This window comes from Bos javanicus, chromosome 15 (assembly GCF_032452875.1).
Source record: "Bos javanicus breed banteng chromosome 15, ARS-OSU_banteng_1.0, whole genome shotgun sequence".
NCBI lineage: Eukaryota > Metazoa > Chordata > Mammalia > Artiodactyla > Bovidae > Bos > Bos javanicus.
Window position 1 is genome coordinate 48,292,729 of NC_083882.1, and position 12,372 is coordinate 48,305,100.

Consider the following 12,372-nt stretch of genomic DNA (forward strand, 5'->3'; position numbering starts at 1 on the left):
TTGCCTGGAGAATCCCAGGGACGGGGAAGCCTGGTGGGCTGCCGTCTATAGGGTCACACAGAGTCGGACACGACTGAAGTGACTTAGCAGTAGCAGTAGCAGTTGTGATAAGCAGAGTCTACTCTTGTGTTGTGGAGTACCAGGCTCTAGGACATGCAGGCGTCCTTAGTTCCAGCACATGGGCTCAGTAGTTGTGGCTCGTGGACTGTAGAGCACAGGCTTAATAGGTGTGGTACAGGGGCTCAGTTACTCCAGGGCATGTGAGATCTTCATGGACCAGGGATCGAATGCATGTCTTCTGCATTGGTAGGCAGATTCTTTACCACTGAACCAGGAGGGAAGCCCCAGACATCTACATTTTAAATAATAAGTGATGAGCTCAATATTACACTAATTTGCTATATGTTTCCAGTTTTCTGTTTTCTTTATGTGCCCAAATTTAAATCTTTTGCTGTATAGATGTCATGTATATACAATTTTCCACAGACTGTATAGAGAATTTTGGTCATATACACAGTGGTCTAGGAAAAGACTCCTAGAGTTTGAGTCCCAGCTCTGCCATTTCCTCATTGTGTGGCAGTGGCAAGTTACTTACCTTCTCTCTGCTTCAGTTTATATATCTTTAAAATATAGATAATGCTTTTATCTATCTTATTGTTAAGAGGAGCATAGAAATGATTTCATGTAAAGAGCTTTAGTTTTGTGTAGTATAATGAAAGTTCTCAAAAATTGTTAACTCTTACTATGGTAGTAGTAGTGACTCAGTTGCAGTAGTTAGTTGCTCAGTTGCATCTGACTCTTTGCGACTCCATAGACTGTAGTCTCCCAGGCTCCTCTGTCCATGGAATTCTCCAGATAAGAATACTGGAGTGGGTTGCCATTTCTTTCTCCAAAGGAAAAGAACTCTTACTATAGAGGTTGCTTATTTGCTTTTATCTTGGTTCAGAATTTAGAATATATAAATTCTATATTTCTTTCACTAGAAATCATCTCTGTCTTTATCCCAAGCACATTTGAAATAACTGCCTTATTAAATCCTAAGGGTGTGTTGGAGGCTGGCTACATATCTTTCTCATATTATCCTCCATGGTGAGACATTAACACAGCCTCAGAGCACATTATGGTCTGCAAATCCCAAGACTTTCTAGAGTCAGGGAAATCATTACAACTACAATAGGGTTGGTGTGTCAAATTACAGTTCCTTATGTCTTTCCTTAAACCCTACACCCACTACCTCTTCTCAATTTTTCTCATCTAACAGAGTACTGAAGAAGTCACCTGAGGTAGAGTGTTGTTGTTTGTGGACTTTAATGGTCTTGGCTCTGCCAGTTACTAAAGATGAGATCTTGGGTAAGATAGCTCTCAGAGTTTTAGTTTCTGTTAAAAGAAAATCAAGAGAATAAAAATAATCTCAGAAGATTGTTCTAAATGAGATAATACTTTATGAGACTGGTCTATGGGAGGAGCCTGTAATGATAAATTGCCTCCTTATTTTTCCAATTGAAATGCCTTACTTTTTGGACTTTCTTGGTGGCACAATAGATAAGCATCCTCCTGCCAATGCAGAGGACACATGTTCGATCCCTGGTCTGGGAAGATTCCACATGCCCTGGAGCAACTAAGCCCATACGCCACAACTATTGAGCTTGGGCTCTAGAGCCCAGGGACCACAACTACTGAGCCCACACGCTGCAGCTACCAAAGCCCATGCACCTTAGAGGCCACGCTCCACAACAAGAGAAGCCACTGCAATGAGAAGCCCATGCACCACAGCTGGAGTAGCCCCCATTTACCACAACTAAAGAAAGCCCGTGAGCAGCAACAAAGACCCAGCACAACCCCAAATAATTGTTTAATAATACCCTAATTTTCTAATTCTCTTTTTTCTCAGATTATAGTTAGATTATTTTTCTCTATACTCATATCTATACAGCAATATATTACATTAACCTAGGCAAAACTCAGTCATTAAAATGGAAGTAACATTTTATGCAGTTTGAAGAAGACTTTGGAGAGACCTGGTGCTTAGTATCAGGAGGACTAGTATTTTAGAATCTTTTTAGAGAAGATAAGCATCGCTGTTAATAGCAAAGGGAGGTTATTTCTTGGCATATGTTAATTACATATAATTTGTTTTAGCACACAGAACCTGTTAATCAGATTTCAATGGCCATATACAACCTAACTGGCTACAACATGGGTTCCTTTACCCTTTTGGGTATCCCTGGACTTGAGCAGTACCACGTCTGGATCAGCGTCCCCTTCTGCCTCATCTATCTTGTGGCCATTCTGGGTAATAGTGTCCTTCTCTGCCTCATTGCAACGGAGCACAGTCTTCATGCGCCCATGTTCTTTTTCCTTTCCATGCTGGCTATTACTGATCTTACACTGTCTACCACCTGTGTCCCAAAATCTCTGAGCATCTTCTGGTTTGGTCCCCAGGAAATCAGCTTTCCTGGCTGTCTCACACAATTATTCTTTCTGCACTACAGCTTTGTTCTGGACTCAGCTATACTGCTGGCCATGGCATTTGACCACTATGTGGCCATCTGTTCACCCTTGAGATACACCACTATTCTGACCCCCAGGACCATTGTCAAAATTGCTGTGGGAATCTCCTTCAGAAGCTTCTGTGTTTTTGTCCCATGTGTTTTCCTTGTAAATCGTCTACCCTTCTGCAGGACACATAACGTCCCTCACACGTACTGTGAGCACATAGGTGTTGCCCGACTAGCCTGTGCTGACATCTCCATCAATATCTGGTATGGGTTTTGTGTTCCCATCATGACAGTGATTATAGATGTGATTCTAATTGCTGTCTCCTACATCCTTATCCTCTGTGCTGTATTTCGCCTCCCTTCTCAGGATGCTCGTCAGAAGGCCCTGGGCACCTGTGGTTCCCATGTCTGTGTCATCCTCATGTTCTATATACCAGCGTTCTTCTCCATCCTTGCACATCGCTTTGGACACAATGTCCCTCAGACCTTTCACATTGTGTTTGCCAACCTCTATGTTGTCATCCCACCTGCCCTGAACCCTATCGTCTATGGAGTAAAGACTAAGCAGATACGAGAGAAAGTCATTCTTCTGCTCTTACCCTAAGAGGTCCCATTGATACATGCCTGAAGTCTAGGCGGCAGGGGCAAGTTCCTAGTCCACTTTAAAGACTAAATCTGTCACTTTGACCCCAGAGAAGGGACTGATAAAAAAATTTCTTATTAATCAAAAGTGTGATTTTTTTTGTTTCTTTATTATTTTAAGCAGAAATCTTCTCTGCCATTCCGGCTACAAAAAAACAAATTTTTAGTCTAGGAAACTTTTTGATTTTAGGAATCAAAAAATTTTAAATTTCTTTTTATTTCCCCAAGCTGATTGTAAAATTTTAAATGAAAAACAATAAAATAATCAGCATCTTTTTTTCTCTATAAAGATGTTTCTAAAGAATCTGATTTTTTTCAGATTTATACATCATAGTAGTTTCTATGACTTGCAGAGCAAAGGACTTCTACCATGACACTCTGTGAGGTTCTGGATTTTTAGTTTGGATACTTCAGTCGGATGGCATCAAGTATGGCTTCTGGCATGTTCTTGGTGCATAAACATTGTTTATCTAGAAAAAAATGGCAAATAATCATGAATGACTAAGTTGAGGATGCAGATGTTTATTTTAGATCAAGGGAGAAGGTGATGATGAAACCCAAAGCTCATTTTTCACTCAATCTCATGAAAAAACCAAGCTAGTTGGGGTGGGTACAGTCCTCTAAGTAAGAATATACAGAGGAAGCTAAATTCCCATGGCCAGTAAGATGAAAAAGTATGTACAGATTAAGATGTGGTTTGAAACTTGACCAATTAGAAAAATTGCTAGCTCCAAGTCTCTTCTTTATTCTTATATCCCAAAAGAAATGTAGTCTGATGGCAAAAACGTATCTCTGTTTACATTATTCATTGTCTTTTCAAATCCAGTATGCTTAAGTTGGTTATAGTGAGTCATTCAGTCACTAAATCAGTCAAGGAATAACAATTTTTGGTGTTTGATGGGTGCCAGTGGTAGCTGATGTCTGAAATCCTCCCATATTTACTGTGACCTTAAATCCTACTGCTTTTTCTAAACAACCTCTAGATTCATCAGTCCAGAGTGAGCATTCCCTCCCCTTACCACAGAGGGTCAAACACTCATCACTCTTCATCTGAATAAAAATATCAGAGTTCTACACGGTTTCTCAAATTCTGGATTGCGTTCTCACCTCGATATTACCCCTTCACTCACATGTCACTAGATTTACATTTCTATGTAATTCTCAACATAGAATTTTAGTATGAAAGATACATTCTTTGGACTCAGAGACTCAAGTTTGCATGCTCTTTTACTGTGGGACACAGGCACATATGTTGTTTCCAAAATTATTTGCAGAATAAAAATACTATGAGGTATAAGTAGCAGAGAAAGTAAAAGTAAAACAAAACAAACAAACAAAAAAACTGAGAAAGATATTTTTTTAAAAAATAAAAAAAGTAGCTAATACAGTTTCCACATACCATGAATTCCCATTCTCTCATTGCACATGGGTCAAGAATTCAGTTCTAGGTTATGTGAGAGTTAAGCATGATTTAGTTGCATAATTCACAGCATCTATACATTAGAAGCCAGTCAAGTGTTCAGAGAAGTAAAACTACTTATTTCTGAAAGGACGAGCAGAAAGCGGTATCTTCAGAGACCTCTTAGAGAAAAGGCACAAAGTTACGTAATTAATCACATTCTTTTGGAATATGTAATTTCATGGAATTCTTCAGTCCCTTATTCCAGTACAGATCATTAGAACACCTTAACTTACCATTTAGTAATAACTAAGAGGACCTAAAAAGCCTCTTGATGAAAGTGAAAGAGGAGAGTGAAAAAGTTGGCTTAAAGCTCAACATTTAAGATCATGGCATCTGGTCCCATCACTTCATGGGAAATAGATGGGGAAACATTGGAAACAGTGTCAGACTTTATTTTTCTGGGCTCCAAAATCACTACAGATGGTGACTGCAGCCATGAAATTAAAAGACACTTACTCCTTGGATGGAAAGTTATGACTAACCTAGATAGCATATTCAAAAGCAGAGACATTACTTTGCCAACAAAGGTCGGTCTAGTCAAGGCTATGGTTTTTCCAGTGGTCATGTATGGATGCGAGAGTTGGACTGTGAAGAAAGCTAAGCACGGAAGAATTGATGCTTTTGAACTGTGGTGTTGGAGAAGACTCTTGAGAGACCCTTGGACTGCAAGGAGATCCAACCAGTCCATTCTAAAGGAGATCAGCCCTGGGTATTCTTTGGAAGAAATGATGCTAAGGCTGAAACTCCGGTACTTTGGCCACTTCATGCGAAGTGTTGACTCATTGGAAAAAACTGTGATGCTGGGAGGGATTGGGGGCAGGAGGAGAAGGGGACAACAGAGGATGAGTTGGCTGGATGGCATCACTGACTCGATGGACGTGAGTTTGAGTGAACTCCAGGAGTTGGTGAAGGACAGGGAGGCCTGGTGTGCTGCGATTCATGGGGTCGCAGAGAGTCGGACACGACTGAGCAACTGAACTGAACTGAACAATTTAGTGGGGAGGTAATATAATGCTAGTCTCTTTAAGCCTCGTTTAGTCCATGTATTCTGGGGCATTCAGAGTACTAAGTGGACATTAGCAATCATTATTCATTCATTCAACAATGTTTAGCAAAATGCTTGACACAAAATTTAATATCTGAAACACTGGGCTAGGTATTGTTTTCATCATATTGAACAAAATCGATATGTCCCCCATTTAGTGGAAATTGTTATCCAGTGATGGAAAAAAACCTTGATCATAAAAACGCCCAAATGAACATGTAATTTCAGATTGCATTAAGTTTTAAAATGGACAGAAACTAACCCAAATGTTAAAAGCAGTGCCTTTGGAGAGAAACTATCAAAGGAAAGCAGCTTCAAATTAGGCTTTCGAAAGGCCCGACCTGAAAGAAAGAAAATTTTCTCTAAGAACAATGAGAATCATGAGAAGTCAGGCAAGCAGGGGAAGGTGGATGGCATGATTTAAGCAGAGGAGGTGAAATATCTGTACACTGAAAATTATAAAACATTTATAAAAGTAATGAAGACCAGTTTTCCCATTATTCAAAAGTAGAGCATTTCTATAAAACTTTGCATAAGCCAAAATGGCTTAAAGCAAAAATTACCTTAAGACACATCTTGCCAACAGGTGCATAAAATAAGTTGAGATACAGTATAGATGATCAATGACACAGTTCAAAGTTATGATGACTTGATGCTGAGATACTGAGAGTAATTCCTGGGAAAGGAGATTGGTAGGACCACTCTTGCTGCTCTGGGTGTGCACTGTTCCATAATATCTGGTTGCAAAACAAATGTTGAACATGATTATTGCTTTTCACTTTTTTTTTTCTACAATACAATAGTTCTCTTCAGATTTCTTTCAGCTGATGAAAATAGTTACTAAAGTGTCTTTTGTAAAAGTAAAGGAGTATGAAGCAAACTTTCAAAAAGTGGAATACCTGTAAATGGAAAGATATCTCATATTCTTGCATGGGGAGAATGAATATTGTTAAAGTCTTCATACAACCCAAAGACATCTGCAGATTCAATACAATCTTTATTAAGATTCTAATGGCATTTTTCAGAAATATAGGAAAAATCATCCTAAAATTTGTATGAAACCACAAAAGGCCTGAAGAGCCAAAGCAATCTAAAGAAGGAGCTGGAGACAACACAACTCCTGATTTCAAACTATAAAGCAGTAGTAATCAAGTGATTACTACTTGATTATACAATGATTATAGAATGGCACAAAAACCCGATATATGGATCAACTGAACAGATAAGAAAGCCAAGAAATAAGTCCTCGCATATATGGTCCACAAGGGCACCAATAGAGAAAGGATGTTGCTATTATTATTTAGTGGCTAAGTCATGTCCAACTCTTGAGACCCCAAGCTGGGCTCCTCTGTCCATGGGATTTTCCAGGCAAGAATGCTGGAGTGGGTTACAATTTCCTCCTCCAGAGCATCTTCCTGACCCAGGGATTGAGCCTACCTCACCTGTGTCTCCTGCATTGGCTGGCAGATTCTTTATAGCTGTGCCACCAGGAAAAGGATAATCTATTTAATAAATGGTATTGGAAAAACAATATCCACAAACAAAATGATAAAACTGGATTCTGATCTTACATTATTCACAAAATTGAACTCAAAATAGATTGTTTTAAACATATGAGCATAAATTATAAAATCCCTGGTAGCAAACAAAGGGAAAAAGCACTTGTACATTGATCCTGACAATGATTTTTTGGATGATAGCCAAAGCACAGGTAAAATCAGCAAAAATAAATGAGATTACACACACACAATGATATATCGTTCAGCCACAAGAAAGAAGAACATTTTACTGCTTGTGATCTACACTGATGAAAGGTATCGTGCTAAGTGAAATTAGCCATACAGAAAAAAAGAAAAATACTGTGTGGTTTCACTTATATGTGAACTAAAAAGATTTTTTTTCTTTAAGTTGAACACATAGAAACAGAGAGTACAATGGGGATTGGGAGGCATGGGGAGATGTTGATCAAAGGTACAATGTTTCAGCTATAAGCTTTTATATAAATAAGCTCTGGAGGTCTAATGTGCAGTATTATGACTGTAGTTAATAATACTGTATTGTATACTTGAATTCTGATAAGGGAGTAGGCTGTAAATACTTTCACCACACACACACACACACACACACATACACACACACACAAATATGTAACTTTATGGATGTGTTAATTAACTTGATTGTGGTAAATATTTAATAATGTATATTATATAAAGCTACCATGTACACTTTAAATATATACAATATTTTTTTTGGCCACGTGATACAGCTTGCTGGATTTTAGTTCCCCAACCAGATTGAACCTGGGCCATAGCAATGAAAGCCCAGAGTCCTAACCAGTGGACCACTAAGGACTTCCCTAAATATCTACAGTTTTATTTGTCAACTATACCTAAATAAAACTGGGAAAAAAGAAAAGCAGACATTTATGGATGAATAAACTTGCTTATTATTTTTATGTCATATATAAAATGTATGCTTGTTTTCTGAGAACAAACAAACAAAGGGATTAGTATGTATAAAGACACAGTTGAAAAAAGGCTCAGTGCTTTAAAGGAACTGGAAACTGATGGGGATGGAGTGGCTATAGGTAGAGGGAATAAAAAAAAGTGAGACTGCAGAAGGTACAAAAATCCAGATCATTTAAGAAGTTTGTTTAATATTTTAATAAAAATTTAAAGCTATAGAAATTTTAAGTAAGGTGGCAACAAAGCCCCAAATTGTATTATAAAACATTATATATAAATCTTTTGTTTTAATGATGGGGTTTGGGATAGTTTTGAGGGAGGAATGGAGAGGGAGGTCACTGGATAAAACAACCACCCATTCTCACGCACCTGGATGTGGTGAGACCAAAAGAAAAACCTACCGCCTTCAGTAGCCTGATGAAAAGGCACAGCCAATGTCAGTTAGAAATGATCCAATAGAATGCCTGTCTCTGGGGCTGAGTCCTTGTGAAATAACTCAGATTCACAGAGTTATTTTATTGTACAAAATAGCTAAGTGGGAGTCCAAGTAATTGATAGGGGCCAAAATTAACATGTAAAAAATAATAAAAAAGGATAAGGAAATTTCCACTTTCATTTAATTGCTTAATCCCTTAATCATTTAAAAAAGAGTAACACAATTTCTAGTTAAAGAAATTGTTAATGTATGATAGTAATTGAATTTTGGAGACTTTCATTTTAAAATAGTTGATTTGTACTCCTGCATGTAGCAGGACCAGCTATTTATTAAGGCAGCTCTCCTAGATCATGCTAACAGAACCATAAGATTTACATGTAAAATTATAGTTGGTGTGTTGCTGTTATTTAAGTTGGCATGAAGGATGGGATGTAATTCAAATTTTTAGGGTATGAATTATAAATAAAGAGGGCCGGGACACCAGAGTATATTCCTATTTTAATTCAGTAGAAATCAATAATTGATTCACTAGAAAACTCTTTTTATAACATCAGGTTATGGAAACATTAAGTTGTAAGTTCTACATAACCTTTTGTAAGGACCAAGTGTTCATATAAAACTCACTTAATCTACCTGTAACCAGTTCTTTTGCAGCTAATGAATAGCCAGAAATGACAGATGTCTTCATAAAGGGACAGATGACACCAAAGGTAAGATTTGGAATTTTCTGTGACTTAAATGTACATACTTTTCTTATGTGAATTCTGGTTCAAGAAAATTCGACTTACAGTACCTCAGAGAAAACTCTGGTAGGCATTTGACTGATGTTTTCAATAGTCTTTCAATGTTACATATATAAAAATAGCCATTGAAAATGGAATTATTTGTACTCAGTGTCCAACCAGAAGAAAACCTGCCCAGGGATGAGATAAAAACAAAAATATGAGCAATTTTAAAGCTCACTTTGAGAGTTATTGCTGAATGTCTTTGTAAACTTAAGACAGAAAGACTAGATTTACCAAACTCAGGAAAATTGACCTGGTCCTTAGAGTTGTAGGAGAAACACCTCTTAGTTCTAAATTGAGATCTGAGCCCCCAGAAAGCCTGACAGTATCAACAGGCAGATCGAAGGAAGACAGAGTGAGAATGGATCCAGAAGATGTTTAAGGGGAAACAGTATTATACAGTAATTTGGTTAAAAAATTCATGTAAGTAGAGAAGTGTGACACTTGCAGAGCTTAGGAACATTGAAAGGAATGGGTTTGGGGTGTTATGAATGCAGTCTGGGACACAGTAGCTTTGAATCTAAAGTGGGATATTTAGCCAAAGATGTTCCAAATAGGATGCCCTCTTTGATACTCAAAAACCATTTCTCATGTCGTCCTCATGTGGGAGTTCCAACCAACTTTCCTGTTTTCCAGTTTTTATGCTCTCATCTACGTATATATGTGTCCTCTGGGGGAAAATAAAAGACTCAAAAATTCATTGTAGAGTTTAGTAATGCAGATCCTGGGGCCTCACTCTGAAAAGCAGTGTTAGATTATCTGAGGTGAGCCATCTCATCCTTCTAACAGGTCCACTGTGAATCCACCACTGTGCTAAGTATTTTCATAGGCACTGTCCCACGTTTTTGTCCTAATTTGTAAATCCTTACATAATCTTGAGATCTTCTGATCCTGGATCTCCTTGCCAAGATCTTAGAGGCCATACATGCTCAGCTGGGGACTCTTTGTGACCCCATGGACTGTATGTAGCCTGCTGAACCCCTCTGTTCATGGGATTTCCTAGGCAACAGTACTGGAGTGGGTTGCCGTTTCCTTCTCCAGGGGATCTTTCCAACCCAGGGATCGAACCTGGCTGGGTCTTCTGCATTGCCATTGGCAGGCAGCTTCTTTATCACTGAGCCACCAAGGAAGCCATAATCTTTAGAAGTAGGGACTATATTATATATGTCAATTTCCTGTTCAAAGTCATTTATATGGTGATGGCATGACCTTGAAACCTAGGTGGCCTGATAGGTGGGCACACATGGCCACATACCTATAGTCACAGAGTTCACATGCAAATATAAAAACAAAAACATACCCTGAACAGTGTTAGCTCACAGACCCAGGCAGGGTTAATATAGTCTTCTTTATCCTCTTCCCTTGAGAGTGAGAAAAGAAGGTGTTAGAGTCCCTCAGGCCCTAACTTTTTACCTCTTCCCCTCATTGAACAATGACCAGGAAAAAATAAATAAATAAGGAGATCAACCTGTCTATTAGTCCTTTCCTTCCTCCTCCACTTAGTTCTTTGGGTGATGTGTTTGGTCCTCTTGCAGATTTTCTGTGTGTCTATCATCATAATCTTTATTCTCTCCATTTGACCCAATAACCAAACTAGGTGAGTGCTGGTTATTTAAAGGGGGTTGGTTGGAATTAGGAGAGAAAGAGTGAATGAAAAGCTCAGGATTCCATGTTCTAGGAGTCACAGACCGAGCGCTACAACTTTCTTTCCAAGCAACTCAGATTTTTAAGCTGGGTTTATGGTCTCCTGTACTTGGATATATGCTCCAAATGATTAGATAAACATCTGGGTTAAGAATGGCCACGGTAAATGCTATTCAGGCAACTTCTGTTAGATTTGTGGCAAGGACCCACAGCCCTAACTTGAGGAGTAGTTTTAAGTGTTTGGATACTCTTGTCAGTTTTTATACATCTGTCTATTTCTGTTTTCTTCTTCAGTGTGTGATCTGACTGTTGGGGATCATCCAGATGATATAGAATATAATCCAATAAAAAAGTAAATCTTATTGTGCTCTTACTATGTGTCAGACACTGAAATAAGGAGTAGTTTGAGGGACATGTCTAATTTTGTCCTAAAAGTAACAAAGAATTAGATATTAGGCCCTTTTCAAAAATGAAGAATCGAAGGATCATATAGTTCAACTAAGTTTGCCCAAGTTCACACAGCTAGAAAATTATGGAATTGAGATTAAAACCTTCTGGTTCTACTGCCACTCTGTGCCAATATGCTATTGAAATAATATGGGTACATGTATGTGTGTGTGTGTATCTATCATAATCACATTTAATCAAATCAATACTGTTTATATCTTCTAAAACCTAGTTTGTGTTGAAATTTCACCAATTATATGTTATCTTCTATTTCTGGTTTATTTAAATAGAATTCATTCAAGAACTGCATTTGCTTGTGCGTTCTCTAAAATTTATTTTACTTTAGAAAAGTATTTTCCTCCTCCAAGTACCCAACCGTTTTAATGGCATTGACATTTTGAGAAGACCAGGCTGTTTGGTAGATGGCCCCACATTGTAGATTTGTCTGAGCTGTGAAACGACAAGCCTCAGAACTAACTTTGTGTGCCCGTGTGTGTGTCTGTAAATGTTTCTGCATGACTGTAGAAACATCTGTTGTGTTTGAGTGCATGAAAATATAAAAACTAGGGAAGACCTTTCTTCACACATGTCTGAAGAAAAGATGATTTCAGACCAGCTGGAAGAGCTGTGATTCAGAGTATATGGTTTCTGGGTGCTGGTGCCGTGTATTATTTGAGTGTGTGAGCAGCGCAGAAGAGGGGTTTCAGCACAAAGGCTGCATATCCTAATTAAATCTCTACCGTTGGCCATGGGTGAGTTCTAGGCCTCTGGTGGGTAAGAGAACCGAGTGAAGGTGTGACAGAGGATGCACACACTTAGCATGTAAGGGGTTGGTCTGTGGGCCACTGTCTGAACTCTGCACTGTGTTCCCAGGACCCAGAACATATGAATTCCGGAGACACTAAAGGAGACTTTGAGTTTCTGTAAGACATGTGATTTTGCTTATAG

General features: G+C 38.4%; 1 protein-coding gene across 1 annotated transcript; it reads left to right on the forward strand.

The window, feature by feature from the left end:
• The first annotated feature begins 2,113 nt into the window (after positions 1-2,113).
• Positions 2,114-3,259, forward strand: LOC133261269 (olfactory receptor 52H1-like). Its single transcript, XM_061439773.1, has one exon. The coding sequence runs from the start codon at positions 2,167-2,169 to the stop codon at positions 3,100-3,102; it is 936 nt and encodes a 311-aa protein (XP_061295757.1). The 5' UTR covers positions 2,114-2,166; the 3' UTR covers positions 3,103-3,259.
• The last annotated feature ends 9,113 nt before the right edge of the window (positions 3,260-12,372 follow it).